At 41.3% G+C, this 19,387-nt stretch overlaps 1 protein-coding gene across 2 annotated transcripts in view; it reads right to left on the bottom strand.

Annotated features, from left to right (window-relative positions):
* Window positions 1-1,672: 1,672 nt before the first annotated feature.
* The window catches only part of esama (endothelial cell adhesion molecule a), a 42,021-nt gene continuing 24,306 nt past the window's right edge, over window positions 1,673-19,387 (bottom strand). For both annotated transcript variants that reach the window (XM_010894006.5, XM_010894007.5), the window contains 6 exons: window positions 7,832-7,977; window positions 5,966-6,167; window positions 5,596-5,751; window positions 5,216-5,338; window positions 4,681-4,810; window positions 1,673-4,543 (listed from right to left, as the gene is read on the bottom strand). In XM_010894006.5, the coding sequence (XP_010892308.2) occupies window positions 4,027-4,543; window positions 4,681-4,810; window positions 5,216-5,338; window positions 5,596-5,751; window positions 5,966-6,167; window positions 7,832-7,977 (1,274 nt within the window). In that variant the 3' untranslated portion in view covers window positions 1,673-4,026. The remainder of the gene's footprint in view (window positions 4,544-4,680; window positions 4,811-5,215; window positions 5,339-5,595; window positions 5,752-5,965; window positions 6,168-7,831; window positions 7,978-19,387) is intronic.

Raw genomic sequence — 19,387 nt, 5'->3', positions numbered from 1 at the left:
CATGGTGAAAATTCTAATATTGACATCATGGATGGTTAGTCAACTTTGTCTATGAATTTAAGTGTATACAAATCTCTAGCTCCATCCCTCATTTTTATCAAAATAGGAAGGGATATTGCTTTGTTTTTGATGCCCCCTGCATTTGACCCCTGCACCATTATGATGGATACATTGTGTTTCTTTAAGAACATGTGGATTGGTTCAAAGCATGTCACTAAATGTCAATTGTCAATTATAGTCAATTATTATAACTCATTGGTGGCAGCCGTAAATGCTTAGTGCTGCAATGTTATTTATAGGCCACAAGGTGGCGATATAGAAACAATTCTTTCCTATTACTTGATTCCATGAATAAAACAATACACTGATGTCATGTTAAAATTCAGCCACATTGTTATAAGACCACATATCTGCAGGCGGAATAGTCATTGTTAGTCTTCCTGTTGGAGGTATTATTTCATCATACACTTTAAATTGCCTTCTCTAGGTCAAAAATCATAATTATACACTCTTATAACCATTTCTTTAATATTGACATCCATGATATATAAATATCAATAGAAAATAACTTGCTTTCACATAAGATAAAGGAATGCATGAACACAACATATGTCTATGGTTGCATATATATACATACATACATAAATCACAACTTTGGTAATCATTGAGTGTTATTGTGTTCCATTGTCATTCACCACAATAAAATAGCTTGTATTCATGAAATGTTCTGTATTGTTATCCTTTGGGGAACAAATTGTGGTTCATCTCTGAAAATGTCGTCCCAGTTCCTTTGTGCTTGGCCACAGTGGCTTCCTCTCTCCGTAGAGAGTGGACATAACAGGATGCACAAACAGATACATCCGGTAAACCATCTGGCTCCATGTTCTATAAATGGAATGCTTTCTGGTTTGCTTCACTGGATACACTTGCAATGGCTGCTAGTCTACCCATCATGAATATGTGCATCTTTTAACAGTGACCTGGGCATTTTGGCTGACCAGAAACAGTCATCCTACATTTCTTGACCATCAAAGCCCTGTTAATGCACATGCATCAGATAACTACTGCTCCAGAAAAAATTTAGACCACTGCACCTTATTCATTCCTTTCCAAAAAAGTTGAAAAGGAAGTTTTTGAGTGGGGAACAGGGAGGAAGGGTTAAAATTAAGAGACCACTGCAAATTGAACGCTTCTGTTCCTCAAACAAAACGTTCCTTTTCAACTTCTTTGGAAAGAAAAAAGTGCAAGTTTTCCCGGGAACTGTATATTTAGGACCAGTTATTAAATCATGTTTTACATTTCCCCTTTTTCAAAACAAAATATGCCATGGAACATTTCTATATAGCTGATCTAGAAAGATATTTCTCAGAGCCATGGTACTGACAATAGGTATTTGCCAGGGATGAAGATGTTTATTTGAGGTGGAGAGATGTAATAATCTGGGACTATATCATAATTACAAGGTTGTCAAGTGTGCAACACTTCAGCTCTTGGAGCTCGTACAATGATTCTAATTCATAACCTAAGGAAACTCTTATCCTGCTTCACACAGTCATGTCTGAAAACAATAGGCAAGACAAGGGCAAACAACCTGCTAGTGGAGTCCAAAGTAAAGTCTTTATTGAAAGGAACTATAGTTTTTCAGTGGAAATCAGTCAATTGAACTACAGGGTCAAGTTGGTAATGATTTAATGTATAGTTGACGAATAGAATCAGATGCGCTAGTTTATAGTTAAATGTGAAACAATTTCTATTCAAGTTGTTAAACAGAATTCAGACCTGCATAATTACATTGGACATTTTACTGAGGATATGAAGTCATAGGCTGGCTGTTGGGTTTCTATTCCCTCCAATGTAAACTCAGTCATATTTTCAAATGTTGAAGTTCAAATTGAACCAAATTGTCTGCTTTCATGACTACTGGTTTCAATTATATTATGAGGCAAACAAAAACTATTCAAGTACTTTATTACATCAGCACTGCATGAACAAGCTCAATAACTCCAGCTAACCAATTCTGAAGAATGTTTTACAGTTATTTTAGCCAGTATGCTAGCTAGCTGTTGCCCAAGCAATGCAAAAAAAACTTCAGGGGAGTATCAGAGCCAGAAAGAGAAGCACCTTGAAAGTATGTTTGCTGTGTGCTAAAAGTGGACACATTTGATTGGTCTGAAAGTTTACTTCCTCTAGTTTGTTGAGTGTAGATCATGACTCCAAGTTTAAGAAGATACACAATACTCTTTAGGGATGTGGCCCTCAGAACAGCACACCTTAGGTTTAGCCTACCACCAGATCAAGCTAGCTGGAATTGTGGTTCTCAGGTCAATAGATTCTCTGGTTGCGTTGACATACATAGTGGGTGTTTCTGAAGTAATATGAAAATAAGTTAATACTTGTAAAATGTTCATGCTAATCACGCTTACAATGCCTTTGGTAGCCATACATTTTTACTAACTGCACAACTTCTACTGCAACATACAGTATAGCCATATTTTTCATCCAAATGTCTCAGGCTTAATACATTTCATTGGGAATTGTTTATGAACCGAAGTTTTCAAACATTGACCCCAATTTTCAAATACATTTAAGTTACTAAGTTTTATAACTCAGAACCTCTTTTGCCTTTCTGGTGTGGTATGCAGCATTGACATTTGTATTACTTTTGTCTATTTTTGAATGCAAATGTTTCTATGTTTTCCCTGGGCTTTACTCCTGTAAATTATTTTGATCCTGAAAAACATTCCAGTTCTTACAAATTACAAGCAGACACATAACATGGTTCTGCAACCAAAATACTTGAAAATACAGAGGACCAAAAACACTGCACTCACTGCACATTACCGGCCTCAGTAATGACTGTATAATCACCTCTTCATGTTGACACATTTCATTTGATTGACTAAATTTGTCAGTGTTTTGTATTTTTAATACTGTAAAATCTTCCCATGAAATGCTTACAACAGGTATATTTTATAAATAGGTATATTTTAAGTGCTGTGTCTGTAGAGAATTGGCATAACATTTGACCCAGCTTACTGCGGCGTAAATGCAACCTCTCATGTGTCAGCGACAGGCCATTGCCCCAGGGAGAATCAACTGGCCCATGGCTGTAAAAACTGGGCTGTTGAACCCAACCAAGCTGCTAGCATTGAACGCAGCTCAGCTGAAACCCCTTGACAAGGCCTACCTGCCCCCAGTCAAGCCTTATCAAGTGGTAGATAAAAGGGCCCCAGAAAAGCAGCAGAAGATGGAAAAGAAAAGAGCGGAAAGCCATATCCCACCAAACATTTTGCTTTTCAGTTTTGTTTGCTTTTCCTGTCTGCTATTTTTGTTAATGAAACATCTCCATGGCCCAGAACACTGGCAACTGCATCCTTATATGCAGGTATTTTTACATTAGTCCACCTTCCACCATATTTGTCACAATAATATACATGTTTGAAAATACATTTAAATAGACAAAAGAATAAAAGTTATAATATATACTTCGTGTTGCACAACTAATTTGGTACTAGTATTAATATCTATATATTTAGCAGGGAACTAAAACAACTTTGATGCACGTTCACAGTTGATGTAACAGCTTGTCCTCTCCCTGTGACAGAATAGAGTGTCCTTGGTAGGATGTGGTAGTTAGGAATAAATACAATCTCGCTACAGTAAGACTCCAAAAAAGCTGCACTGAAAAATAGTGTAAAAAATACATTGACAGTTCAATAGAAATAACAAGAAACTGCACAAATTTATGAAATCCAAATCTATACATAATTTGCATATATAGAATATAAAAAGCATTTAAAAAAAAAAAAAAGTACTTTGTGTAATTCATTAAATAATAATTGCCTTATGTAGCAACCCAGTCGGTCTCTTTAAGGTTTTACCTATAATTGTAATGCATTTTGACTGGTTAAAATGCTCCACCTTCTCAAAGACCCATTCAAGCTTAAATGCTTACATTAAAAATGCATTGTTTCAGTTGAATCTTAATCTTTTAAAAATAGTAGACCGATGAAGGTCTGAACCGTGTTACACCAGTGAGCCAGCCTGGTTCTGAGCTGGCACCATGATTGGAACCCCTCCCATCCGGGAAATGTTGGATGCCGTCACAACAGCGGGCAGAGGTGGTGGGTGCGGGGCCGCAGGCGCTGCCTGGTTCTGGGTATGGATTTGAGGGTGCTTGGATCTTGGCACCGGGCTACCGTTGGCACTGGGCGCTGCAGAATTAGCCAGTTGACTGCGGGGCAGGGTTGTAGCCGTGCTGTAGCCATAGCCTGGCAGGGCTTGGCCACGGGTGGGGGTGGAGGCACCCTGGCGGGATCCGGGCCGGTGACCGGTGCCTGTGGCAGTGAGGATGGAGGCGGTGTCGGAGGGAGGGCGCTGGGGATACTGCTGCAGTTGTTGGTGGTGGGACAAGGGCTCCCGCTGGTAGATGTTGTTGGAAGTGGTGTTGATGGAGGACAGGGTGCCATTCTTGGAGACCACATCCGAGCCGGAGCCACCGCTCTTCGCCCATGAGACGCGCTTGGGTGCCTGGGCATCTTCCCTGGGGACGGGGGGTGGGAGATAGATGGGGTGAGAGACAGGCTGACATTTATTAGGCACAGGCCACCATGTCTTAAACGGGAGGTTGTTTTAAAATGCATGCGTGCGCATGCTGTGGGTGTGAAGGGGACGTCTTACTTGATGTCGTTGGCCAGGTCCTCCTCAGTGTCTCTCTTCCTCTTCAGGAGGAAGATGAGGAAGAGGATGATGAAAATAAGTCCAAACACAGAGCCCACAGTGGCTCCGGCTATCATTCCTGTGTTGGTCGCTGGGGAAACAGAAGATTAACAGAAATCATTAACTTTCACTTGATAAAATAAATACTTGAACACTTTTTGAAATTCTTAAAAATGTAGCAAAAAAACATTCTTGTCAAAACAAACCACAAAATAATCTTATTTTTGTACATTAGTTTCATGCTTGGATTTACTCTGGACCCAGTGCTTTCTCCAACCGTGCATGCACAGCAACACGCTTGCATGACTAGGCAGAGATCACTTCTAAATGATTTGCTCTGGATATCAGCAGTTCTGGTTGTCAGCGTCATTGTCACATGCAGGAGAAAACCGAATCAGAAAGCGTATTTCCTGTATTCTGACTGGTTCACATACATGTAATGCATAATGCGTGGTGTATGTCCAGTGTTGCATAGCACCATTACATCTGTACATACCGGTAACGACCTCCAGGTTGATGTAGCAGGTCTCTGCGCCAGCCGTGTTGCTGGCCGTACACACATACTTCCCAGACATTTTGCTGGTCAGGTTGCTCAGCTTCAGCGTGCCTGCTCGCTCGTCTGTAACACATGGAGCGAATGAGACGTGCGCGTACTGTACCCAGCAGCTTGGGAAAGTGTTCACGCACACTGTACTTCCCCCACATTTTGGGTTATTCATAACAGACCTTACTATCTTGCAGAAAGATAGTAAGGTCCCCATGAAATATTCAACGTTTACAATAAATATACCATGTATGGTTAACCAAACAGATTTGCTCAAGATGTTAGTTCCTAAAGCTAGACAGCTAGGTTTCAGAATGCAGTTCTTTACTTACTGAGCATGGGAGAAAAAAAGACTGTGGACATGGGGCTGGTCTTCTGCCACTTGTACAAGGGGACGGGCTTGCCTAATTTGGATTTGCAGCTCAATGTGACGTTGCCTTTCAGAATTGGTTTCCCTGACAGCGAACACTCTGGGACAGAAGGAGGGACTGAAACATAGGAGAAGGTATTATCACAGTTAGCTGACCATTTGTGATGGGGTTAGAGACATTATTTGAATAATGAATGAAGTCATGCATTTGCCCTTTAAGAGGCATGTACATCTCTTTTATTGAGATGTACATGCCCACATCCACACAAACATGTTGCTGTAAGAATACAGGGTGCTGTATGACTACACAAAAAGGGATTCGTTGTTCTTACCTTTGACAATGAGGTCAAGCTCTCCAGTCAGGCCAGTGGCCCCAGGGATGATGACCTGGCAGGAGTAGTGTCCGGTGTCCAACTCCTGTGTGTTATTTATGTACAGGGACAGGTTGGCCGAAGGCATGGTGGCCATGAAGCCAACACGCTCCGAAAACTGTGAGTCGCCAAAACTTACAGCGTCTGGGGTATATGAGATGATCTGTGAGGGATGGATGGAGGGAAAAGGAGACATGAAGATTAACCCTTAACAGAGATTTTAATTAATGGAATATTTAGTGAATTCGAGTAGAAAAAAAAAAAAGGACTAGAGTACTTAAAAACAACAGAATATTATATGAATGACGTTTGAAGATAATAAATCGACATTGTTTTTAAAATCATATAGGTGTTCCTTCTTGGTACAGACAAGCAACACAGATTTTCCCTTTGGGGCTAAAGACAGCACAAGCCGATTTAGAGTTGAGATATGGGCCCACAACTCAGACTCTGTTAAGTTTGTGTCTCAAGTCACATAACTGGGCCTTTAGCCACAACAGCTTGCTGTGTTCAGGCCAACAACAGCAATCCACCAGCAACTGCTGGTGAGTGGTACTGAAGTGGAATGGTAACTATCAGACTAAATCTGGATTTGTTGGTCTTTGTTGGATCCCCTATGGGAGCTGACCCATCTGTATACTGATGAAAAATAATCTGTAATAAATAAACCCAATCATATCCCTAAACAACACTGCAGATGCAATTAAGTGTGGCGATGAATAAAGGAACATGAGAAAGTTATTAAATGTACTCCATAAATCAACTCCAGGTGGTAATAGAAAAAAAAAAGTATAATATTAACAAACATTTATAGTGTTTACACCCTACCCCAAAATCAAAACTCTGACTGAGTGGTTTAGTACCATAGGCAGGGTACTTGCCAATATTAGTGGGCATTTCAAGTCTTTTCAGTAAGCTGGCAGTTCTGGCTCCACACACCTGAAGAGAATCTCTCATTTGGTGGTTTTGCAGTATGGACATACACTGAATATTTTTTTAAATTTTGTGAATCTTTTGCAAAAAGTGACGTTCTTCCTGCTACACAGAATCCCACCGTTATTTATTTTTTCCAATTCACATGACAGAATGAATTCAAGCAGTAGCCATCGAGAATTGAACCTTGTGATTCATGAAGTTTGGTCATTGCCATTACACTTGACTAAAACTGGAGTTGTATAGCAGCGTGTTACTAATTCCAGAGGAGGCATTCCTTAATGGCTGATGGCAGCGCTGGATGCTCGATGGCTCTATTGTAGCTTTTAGATTATGGTTGGAAAAAGCCCAAAACAAGCTATTATTGTTATACTGCATATAGAGTTCCGGAAGAAATTGAGACCATTGCACCTTTTTCTTTCCTTTCCAAAAAATTTGAAAAAGAAGGTTTTGATTGAGGATCAGAAGGGTTAAAATTAAGAGACCACTGAAAATTGAACACTTCTGTTCCTCACTCAAAACTTTCCTTTTCAACTTTTTTGGAAAAGAAAGAAAAAGGTGCAGTGGTCTCTTAATTTTTTCCAGAGCTGTATATAGCAGATGAAAACAGAATGGAAAGACTGAGTATATACATATTTACAGTTCAATATAGAGCACTGCCATATACAGTAACCACCAGACTTGAGGTGAGCGTATACATTTGCATAGTCTTTGGAACAAAGAATATTTCCATGGAGAGTTAAGTCATTGCCCCAGGATATTCAAGAGCCTACCCACTAATTGGTCAAAGAGACATACATATATCCCAAGTTGAGAAATACAGTATACGTTTCTCAGGAACAGCCTTTAATCAACACAATCAGCACCACTACAAAATAAATCCAAAACTCTCACCAGTTTGGTGTTATTTGCCATAAAGCTCCAGATAACGGTGTTCTTGCTAACGCTGGAGCTGGAGGTATACCAGGCCGGCAGCACCACCTTCTGACCCTTGATCACCTCCATGCTTTTTACTGGAATGTGGACATCTGTCAGCACACCTGGAAGAAGAAAGGGTCCAGAAGGGGACAGAACAGAGAACTTCAAGTATCAATAGGTATAATGTATGTACAAAGCAACAACAGTTAACAACTCTAATTGCCAAACTAATGAGAATATAATCAACTCCTTCGGCTCTACTGTTGTGGATTTGCAGGGGTTAAACTGCACAGTTGTATCATTTTACAGACGAGCCATAATGAACAAGTCATTTTACAATAACAACATTTATTCTAAAGTGAAACCTCCAGCAAGGCTTTAAATTCATTAATTGGTTCACAGCATTCAGGCCTGAACTCATTTTGCAGCTTATTCTGCTGCTGTGGGCCAAAATCACAGGCAAATGCTCCTCAAGTGGTAATGGTGATATGCATGCTTAGAAACAGTCAATATAATGCTAAGTAACTGTGGTGGCAGAGACTTTACTTAGGACCATAATCTAAAATGTGTGAACTCTGTTTTACATGGCCAGGTGTCCGTGGTGGGCAATCTAGTCCATGTGGGGTCTGTCAGAGACAGACTGCACTGTCTCCAAATGTCCATGTGGGGGAAGCAGATAACCAGAAACTGGAACTGAACACTGACAAGCTCAAACAACAAGAGGACCAACCACACATCGACGTCTACTATACAGGAGTACAGTTCCTCAAGATTCATTAAGATAACAGGCATTGTCTGGGGTTCAAATGAAAACACACACAATAAAATCAGGGATGTATTCATTTAAAAAATAAAAAGACATATGAACCCTGAGCCAAGTGATTCAGTGTGTTCAGTAGCGTGTTCATATACATGACTACAGGGGGTATGTGTTCAACACACGGTTTCTAGAATTAACAGAACAAACAATCTAACGAATGTTCCGTCATGTGAGGCAGCTGGTGAGTGTCTGTGTTTGTTACTCCCCTCCCCTGTGCGTCGTTAGGCAGCTGGATCTCCTCTTACTCTCATCCCTCAATCCTTACGAAGACGCCTCAGTAAGGAGGGGAACAAACCAGGTGAGGGAGGCGCAACAGGGAACCGCAGTCTACAGTGACCTGCTGTTATTAAGCAGAGAAGATCCCTTCTGTCTTTAACCAACCCTCCCTCCTCATACAGCGCCCTACGCCAGGGTGTTAGCTGGCCTTTTCCTCTCCCACTGCTCCCCTGCTTGAAGTGCAGGCAGGAAGCACCCAGAAGACCCTCACGGGGGAAAGAAACTACAGGTTTAGGAGGCTGTGTGTTTTATGTGTTCATGTGGTGTATAACGCAGCTACCTGAGAGCATGGCATGCTTAGTTCTGACATAAAGAGGAAAGGTGAGCGAGGGCTTGCTGCTTTCTGCAGCATAAACAGAGAATGGAGTCTACCGTCAGATAAACCTTCTAAAAAAAAAAAAGTCTCTATCACATCATTTGTCAAATTCACATTTCTGATTCCACTGGAATTTCATTTATTTTCTAATCTTAGACTGTTACACAAATGTAGATGAAAACAAACATGTATTATTGGACAAGTTCAGGGAGCATGTCCATGCCCATTTCTGTATTTTTAAAAGCACTCATAATAGGCAGTCATAAATAAACAATATTTCCACAATCCTTCTGTTGCTTGATCTTAAAGTTGTTCATGTCACATTATAAAAAGGTATTTTAAAGCAGCTTCCAATATATTAACAGACTAAGTAATATTCATGTAGACACTTAATTGCAGTCCCAACATTCCATCTCTCTACCCCAACACAGCAAATATGATCTTCAACTGTATACACGCAACAAATGACAGTATCCCTTTCAGTACAATGGGAAATAAATGAAAACAAATCCTTATCCTTGGAAAAAGAGAAGACATTTTGAAAAGAAAGGGGACAGAGGTAGTGAGAAGTTGGGATGAAGGGCAAATCCTCGCCTGTAAATATCCTAATCATCAATGAAGACTCAGGACATACGTCTTGTATGCGGAGGATGACTGTTGCTCTTGACTGTTGCTCATGTAAGCAGGCCTTAATTACAGGAAGGGTTGTCCCTTGTTCAAACCCTCCAGAATCCCACCAGTAGATAAAGCTGTAGCTTGTGCTTTGACGGAAGTGCTGGTTTACATAATGTCTCTTCATGTTTCAAACTCAAGCTATGTGAAAGGAGGGGAATTTCGATAAGAATCAAAATAAAAGACGAACGCAGATCAGAGCTGAGCAGGGGGTTGGAAGAAATGAAAGAGAGCGGGGGAAAAAATGATGTGATGATTACAGTTCTGAGATCAGAACTGTAATCATCAAACGTGCTCCTATCTTCTGAAGAGGAACTCACTACAAAGAGAGGCAAATCGACTCATGAGGACGGGCGTAATAGTGCAGTTCTAAATGTTGATGGAGATAAAAAACATAAAACACAACAGACTCCATGGAAAAGTCACCCAGTCACACCCGCACCACATTTTGTAATCACAAAACAAGAATAAAGGGATGGGCAACATGGACGCTCATTTTGTTGTTCAGCTGCACTGTGTTGTCCATTCCATGCATTAACGAAGGAGGGATCAAGGTCTCCAAATCAATACTATGAGGACTAAAGGCTGAAACAAAGTGACTTATTCCAAACCTTAGTCTACAAACTGTCTAAGCACGTTAGTGGTTCTGTCTATTTATTGATCAGGATCAAGGAATCCAAGCAAAGATTAATGGCCCACACTGTGACTGGTGGATTGATACAATCCAAAGACTGCATCTGATAGAAATTTTATCTAAACTATGTGAGATATGACTGGAATTCTGGGGCAATGATAAATCATGCAGAAGCGAGGGAAGCAATTAATCTACTGTTGCCCGTCAAAACACTTCTCTATAACCACATGCACACCATCTTATCATGTGGGAGATGAGTCCCTCTCCCAACCATGTCTTCCAGTATAACTAAAAGAGACAGTGGCCTTAAGAGAAACATTTCGGCCCCATCTTGCCTGAAATCTTCTTTGGGCTTCATTTAAAGCCATTGCAAACATTTCACAAAATATCTCAAATAAGTAATAACTGTTTACAAATATAATAACCGTTTACAAATGTGGACAAACACTTAAAATCGTGATCCACGCTATAAAGACTTGTTTCTGATTATAAAACCAGTAAAAGTAATGGCACATATGATCACAATACCATATAGGGGTATGCTGATTTTGCAAGGCCATATTTCCAACTATATTTCCCAAATAAATCACACCCAAAAACATATCCATTTACGTCGCACTTAGGGCGACCACATTTTCAAACCCCCAAACCAGGATCCTTGCGTAACCGCACGTTAATACACGCGCACATGTATGCGCTTATGCACGCATGATGTCGGTCATCATGCGTGCTTGTGGTTGGTGGAGCTTTGATGAGATGTTGCTTTGCTACGCAGTTGTACGCAGCGGTTTGTTTGGCTCCGACTCCTACATGGAAACATTGTAGTATTATTATTAGCCTAATATTATTATTGTGGTGAAAACCGGGCCAATTTGGTAGTGAATGTCAGAAACCAGGACATTTTAGTGTTTTACAGATATTTGTCGGGACCCGGGACACCCAGCTTGAAACCAGGGCAATCCGGGACGTCTGGTCACCCTAACTTAACTCCCCAGACCAGACTGACTCACCGCCAAACTGGTCATGCTGGAGGACGTTGCAGGCAGCATGACATTCAGCATGGCAACTCCAGACTCTTTCACGTCTGTCACATGCTCAGTGTGAACCTGCTCTCATATGTGAAGAGAACAGGGCGCCAATGGTTGGACCCGCCAATTCTGGTGTTCTGGTGAATGTCAATCCAGCTGCACAGAGCTGGGCTGTGAGCACAGGTCCCACTAGAGTGGTTTCATGTCACACTCATGGAGTCTGTTTCTGACAGTTTGGTCAGAAACATGCACACCATAGCCCACTACAGGTCATTTTGTAGGGCTCTGGCAGAGCTCCTCCTGTCCCTCCACACACAAAGGAGATGATACAGGTCCTGCTGCTGGGTTGATGCCCTTCTATGGCCCTGTCCAGCCCTCCTCGTGTAACGGCCTGTCTTCTGGCATTGACTCAATACTCTTGAGATTGTACCTAACTTTAACCCTTACCCTAAACCTAACCGTTGTAAACTGTTGCTTATCAACAGATAGTATTACTATCAACAAACTTTCAACAAAAGCGTATCAATAGAACATCTACAATGGAAATTGGTTATACTTTCATTTTATATTCCCAAACTTTAGTGAAACATATTCTGTTCTACTGCAAAGCAGTCAGAATTCCTTATACAAAGAAAAAATCTAACCCTCACAGCCACTTCCTTTATATTGTGCAGACAGGAAAAACCTGGGCTTGCTGATAGGGGTCTGAGGATCGGGCTGTGCTCAAGAATTAGCAGGCTCTGGCACAGAAGCATAGGTCAAACAGGAAGCAACAGGCAGGAAGGTAGCTCGTCATACATAGCTGTGGATACCTGGTTCAAACATTGCATTGCAGGAAACGACTTCCTTTCAAGACGTGTGGTAACAATAGCTTTACGATCATGGCTTGTGATGTCATAGGATGACACACTGAATGACACACTCATTTCTTAGATTTAGTGTAGGAATGGGGGGGGGGGGGGGGAAGTTGGCACTCCAACACACCTAAACCAGAATTTCCAAGAAGAAAATCTACAGTGCATGCTGAGAATGTACTATGTGAGTTACTTAATTTCAAATAACATCTCCACCCAAACCCTTTGACATATAATTAGCATTGTTTTTTTGTATAGCAGAAATCTCAAAAGGCTCCTAAATCATGCAGCTAACCGTAATAAGATAAGCATATGGTGTCACAATGCATGACTGTTTTAACATGGACAGATTTTTCACTATGGACCTAGTACCCATGTAAAAGTACTTTTTACTTGTGGACAGCAAATTCAGGTCTTTGGGAACAGTCCGGATCAATTACTGCATATTTTGATTATAATTGTAGTTACTGGCAATTTTTTGGGTTCATATCTAGGTGGGTGATTTAGATTCCTCTTAAGTAACATATCAAGTGATAATTACTAAGATTTGATGTCAAGTTTATAGGCCCTTTATGGACCCTTGTCTGACTTCTGTTTCCAAAAGGTCCCTCATTCTAATCCTCAAACCACCTAGGTGAAGGCTATCTGGTTCCGTCCCTGAGCAAGGCATTTGAGCCGAATCGTTGCCACTTCCCCTGCAACATTCCCCGTCAGGTCATTGCTGTTAATGACAATTGGTTGTAAAAAAAAACTTGCCCAGTTAAAATAACGGTACATATATTACACAAATATTTTTTTTTACAACGTAAGTAGCCTAACTAACTTCTTTCTACACAATGTCATAATTTCTCTTTCAACTTTTGGTTCTGATCGGGTCTCTAGGAACTGAAAGGGCACGTGGCAGATTTCCCCTGCTACTTTTTGGTAGGGGTCTGTTTTTGTCCGCTCTCCATTTTGTATTCATCCATGTTGGGTCGGTGAGAAAGTCATGGGTTTATTTTGGAACCAGTCCATCATTTTGAAAGGGACGTCACAGTATTAGATGGACCATGTCAGAGACCCAACCTCAACATAACAGAATCAAAAGAAGAATTGCTGCAAGAAGGTTAGAAGAATACAACACAGGATATAATAATATAATACATGACAGTCTACTAAAGTGAATTGTTTCAGTTTAGTCTATGGGAAGAAAGAATACACAATTATTTTAAAAAGCAAAATGTTTATTACTTTTCCCTGTATGCATTTTCCTTTGTGTTTACTTCAATATAGTGTTTCCTTCCTTACAAATAAACAGTGTTCAGATTAATTGCTTTAAACAATATTCTCAGCTAAGTCCTGTAACTTGCCTTATGAAACATTTTATACAGCGGTGTTCTTGTGTTCGTACCTTAGCCTCTCTAGCTAGCTAGCTTCAGTGCTTTTCCTTCAGTCCTGTTCAGCTTAAATCTAGGACATGAGCCCTTGGACCACACCTAAGGACTACCAGGCCCGAAAGACTCGTAGCTGTCCTCCTGGTCCTCCTGGTTGTGTTGCAGATCAAGTAGCTGATGATACCTGATGATTTTGGCTGCCACTCTGCTGACCATTCCTCCCCCTGTTAGTTGCTCTTTGGGGTTTCAGGCTGGGTGTTTTGTAAAATCACTTTGTGACAACTGCAAATGTAAAAAGGGCCTTATAAATAAATGTGATTGATTTTTGATTGAAAAATGCTAATAAAAGGTAGCAAATCTGACCGTCTATGCAGAGAATTTGGCTCATGAGTGATACACTATTTAACTACAATTGTTGCATTCTCAAATGTAGTCAAAATGATTAGGTTCAATGGCAACTATTGTCTTGTTAAAATCTAGGGTTTCTGCTCTACAAAACTGCACTACTAGATTTTGCCCCAAAAAATATAGTATGTCGTTTTCAATAATGGCCAGGTGGATCATGACGAGATGTTAAGTAGCTCCAATCAGGTCGATATGCACATTTACGTTGCTATTGTGGTCATATTGCGATAAAATTATTTAAATTGCATTGAGTCCGTACAAAAATCCAGATTCCTGACCATAATATTTATAGATAAAAAAAACGTGTTTTACAAAACACTACAGTGCATAAAACATTCATGGTCGACAGACAACCTCAACTGCTTCCTGTAAGCCTGCATGTCTCAGTTTACAGTGAAGAAACGTAGCCTATTGTGGTGTTGTAACGCAATGGACCGGAGCCCCTACAGCACAATCTGATCTGTCCAGGGAACCCATCTGACTGACAGCTGGGGACATCAATCTGCACAATACTGAAAGGTGACAGGTGACACAATCCTCTCAGGACATGCTGGATTACAGCCATAATGAGTTCTCCCCACCCCCACCTCAGATTATTTTCCTTCCCCCTGCCCATGTATGATGGAAAGGAGCCCCCCCACATGAACATGTCTCAGCCGGGACATCAATCCACTGGGTCAATATCGGACAAGCGTGAGGGGTTGTACATGTGAGGACTGAGATGGTGAAAGCATGGCACCGGATTTAACGAATAGCTCACCTCCAGTTCCTTGAAATGGTGAAAATGTAAACATGAAAAGGACACGTTCCAAAAGGACAGAATTACAGAAGTCAGGACATTATACAGCAACGTCTTTTTCTTTCATGGCATGTTTGTAAAGAGAAGGTAGTTGTGCCAGATTTGTCTCACTTGCCTGGGACCAGCTGGCGACGTACTCGGGGAGATATAATAAAACAAAAGGCATCTAAAGTTACATCCTGGACATATCCAAGGACAGAGAGTTCAGTTCCCCTCTGCTGGGAGGCAACCTAATGAACCAGTTGTCTGGGCTGTGTGTCTGTTCTTCTGAACACGTTTTGGACGCGTGTTTCTCCAAGGGGTGTACAGTGATCACTGCCCAACAGTCAGACTAGACATGGTTCGTGAACGCCTATGTACAGTATCTGAAAGGCAGATCAAACAACCAGCCCAGAACCTCAATGCAACCTCTGGTCTGGACAGAGGTCCGTAGTGGTTACAGGGAAAGAAGTTAGAACAGTCTTTAGACCTCAGGGACTGTTAAAAAAAATGCCAGCAGCAGAAAGAGTAGTCTTTGAAGGCATGAGAGATTTGGGGTGTATTATGCATTAGCAGACAGGATCACTGAGACGGACCTCAGAGAGGGGGCTCAGGTGAATCCTATCAGTGCCAGGACAGAGCTCAAAGCAGACAGGACTGTCCCACTGTACTGACATCAGCATAATCACTTCCACAGTGGCTAATGCCAATGGGAGAGCCAGATCACAATACATTGTTGTAAATGCTCTGTGGCACGGGTGTCAGTCTTATTCCACAAAGAGTGACAGAGGGTTGTCACTCCTCCTTTGTACATTGATTACTTCCAAACTCCCTTCACCTATTTGTCTAGGTCTCAGTTATACACGAAAGAAAAAAAGAAAAACAGCAGCACTAGGCCCTCAGTGGAAACAGATTGACAGCTGCTGGCATGTCTATGTAGCCAAATGCTCATCTATCCATTTCCCCAGCTATCATCGGTAGACTACAAAACTACAATTACTATGCTAGAACTTAAACGGTTTCAGACTGATTACGTTTAGCTACACTAGATGACCATGATCAAACTGTGCAGAAACATTAAGAATTCCAATGAGGTGTTTAACATTTCAAGAGGCTTGACTTACGCACAGAGGGGATTCAATATGAAAGATAAGAGGAAGTGAGGCATTAATCTTGTTTTGACGTGAGCACTAAAAATGGCTCGGCCTAGGGTAGAAATACTAATTGGGGCTGTTTAACATGCCAATAACGCCCAGAGACCTAATCTCTTATGTCACTTATGAGGTACATTTTTTCTCAGACAATAAAATGTGGGTTACCAGATTAGAAAGGTGTAATGCCACTGGAAAGGTTTTCATATGAAGCAAAGGGGGGAATAAAATGGAAAAAGAGATTTGAATTAAGAGGCTATATATATATATACATACATACATACATACATACATAGAGTATATATATAGACACGGTATGGTTGTTACGAAAAGCCAAAATTAGAAACTCTACAATCTCCAGTGCAAGTGAGACAGGCGGCAAAGCGTCACTGGGCTGGATTACATTACGCTCTCTCAGAGGACTTAGCAGTTTTCCCACACCCTGTCATATCACTTTAGTGACGGTATCTGTAAACACACCGGACAGAATCAAACAGAGGGATTTCAGCTCTTAACCCTGGCTTAAACAAGCCCATGACAAAATATGCCCCCCACCCTCATGACATACAGTCAGTGAGTGCATGCATTTGCACACTTTTCCTGGCCCCACATGGGAATCGAACATGCCCAGTCTGTGTAAAGCTGGTAGACCACTTATAATGCAGGGATAGCATATTTGGAAGAAAACATTAATCTTTGATTGAGTTCTGATGTCTTCCTGACACAAAGGGGTGGTGTCCTCTCAATTGGAACAATTGTGTGTTCCCTTGGGAAGGGGTCATGCAAAACAGATCTCTGGAGAGTTGCACGTCTTTAAACAGACATCCTACTTCCTGTAGATTATTGAGGTTTCCTCCCTAAAAAGGCCATATCCCACTGAGCACTCTGCTTTTCTCCTTACCCACAGACTAAATGGGAAATGACAGCTTTGGATTTGTGGTAGCCAGTTGTGTAAACTAAAAGATCTACCAAAGATTATTTAAAAGAACACCCAATCCGTGACAATCATTGGATTGGGAGGAATTGTTTATGGAAAATAAAAACATTTGCTCAATGTCACAGATCTTGGGCCGACATCCAACAATGACAACGCAGCCAAAGACAAATCTCTGAGGCCCATGAAGTAAATATGCGAAGAGTATGAGGAGTGCAAATGCCCAGGGGCAGTAGAGTTGGACCTTATTCTGATGGAATGAGTCATGTGGCAAGTTAACAGATCTAATAGAAGGAACTCATACCTGTAGTAATGTGATGGTGTGGAAGGAATGATTGAAAATGCCCAATGCTTCTTCTACAACCACTAAGAAAGCAGCACTTTGAGAAAGCAGCCCTGTTGTTGTTAATACTTTGAACACATTCCACAAGACTTCAAACCTGACATTATGTCATTTCTTTCCAAATCTGCAAACAAGAACCTGGTCCGATTGTTATGTTTCACATGCTCTGGACATGGGATTTCCACTTGGAAGTCTCACCTGCCTACAAGGTTTTCGGTGTGGCTACCATCCATTTGCACAGTAATGTTGCTCTGACCTAGAGAAAACAGTGGTATTGGTCGGAATTGCGTAGTTTACAGTCAAGCCCACCAAAAGCATTTTCTTAACTTAATTGAGGACTCTGTCACGAGGGCTTTGTTTCACATACACAATTCCGCTGAACCGTCAGAAAGAGATAAGCAATTTGTCAACTGACTAGGCCACTTGTCAGCACAACTGCAGTCAGAAATGAAATGGCCTTTCGATGTCTATTGGGGTACGAGTGACATTTTAGCAAATTAAGCGTCTGAGACATCCCATGTCAGGTAAATATACACATATCTATTAACCCACTTTAAATGAGGATTTGTATTCAAGGTTACACGGTTTAAACCTGCAGGGTCGGTAAATACCATTACAAACAACACAAAGTAATTGATATTTCACCATTTAATGTTCTGGAACCCTTGAACCGCTATAGCTATAGACTCGAAGTCTGATGCTTGTGAAACAAACTGGATTAAACAGGGCTGATTATCAAGCGAGCAAACACACGCACGCATACACACGTGCACGCGCACGCAGTGTGTGAAAGGCTGCTGACACCAGCAGGGGAGTGAGCGAGTGTTGATGCAATACGATCCCAGTCTTGAGCTTCTGGAAAAGGAAAAGTAACTTGCTCTACTCCCATTCAGGTACAGCAACCTGTTTCTAAATGAGGCCACTGTGTCCAGGCCCAGCACCTAATAGCCTGTGGCTCTGTCCCAAATAGCCTGATCAGTCCTGTCAAAAGTAGTCACCAAAAGTGAATAGGGTGGCTCCATTTGGGACCCATTCTGTGGCAGTGAGACCAGTCCTGAATAATGGGCAAAAGCAGTATTTTTAGGATCAACTCCCTCCCTTCCCACAACCTGCCAGGACAATAGACACGACTTGAATTACCCCCCTGCCCTACACTACTCATTGAAATCCATCCCCCTACCGACCCATTCTTTTTAACAGATCTCAACACAGGGGACCAGTGTCAGGAAGGACGAGGTGTGGTGCTAGGCTGCAAAAGCAGGTTTCCGTTAACTATGGAGTTTGAAGGTCAGTTCTGTAACTGACCACATGAGCAGATTTCTGTTCGGTTCAGAGTTGGGATTCGCACCAGACTTTATTTTGCCATGCTTTGACAAACATAGTGATGGAAATAAATCATGACAGGAATTTCTTGTAGTATTCTCAGTTAGAAAATAATGATTTGCAGTTCACAGTTCAGCATGGTTAATGAATATTCAAATTCTAGCACAGTGAATTATTAACATTATTCTGGCCCAAGTTTACAATTCCACTGAAAATTCTAATGTCATTAGACAACATAAATGTGCCCCCCCGCCAATTTTAGCTTTTTAATTTCAGTAATAAGAAGGTCAAGTAGAGAATCCTCCAGGCACAGTTCCTTATGGTAGCTTGTGCTCATCTGAGGACGGCTCCTCCCTGTTCCATCAAAGAGGGAATTTAACTTCATTTAAAAAACAATCGAAGCTTTTATATATTTGGATATATTAGGCAGCAAGTGAACATTCTGTCCTCAAAGCTGATGTGTTAGAAGCAGGAAAAAATTTTAAGGATCTGAGTGATTTGACAAGGGCCAAATTGTGATGGCTAGACGACTGGGTCTCCAAAACTTCAGCCCTTGTGGGGTGTTCCCGGTCTACAGTGGTCAGTAGATATCAAAAGGGGTCCAATGAAGTAAAAGCGGTGAACC

This window comes from Esox lucius, chromosome 7 (assembly GCF_011004845.1).
Source record: "Esox lucius isolate fEsoLuc1 chromosome 7, fEsoLuc1.pri, whole genome shotgun sequence".
Taxonomy (NCBI): domain Eukaryota; kingdom Metazoa; phylum Chordata; class Actinopteri; order Esociformes; family Esocidae; genus Esox; species Esox lucius.
This window is presented reverse-complemented; position numbering and strand designations above follow the sequence as displayed.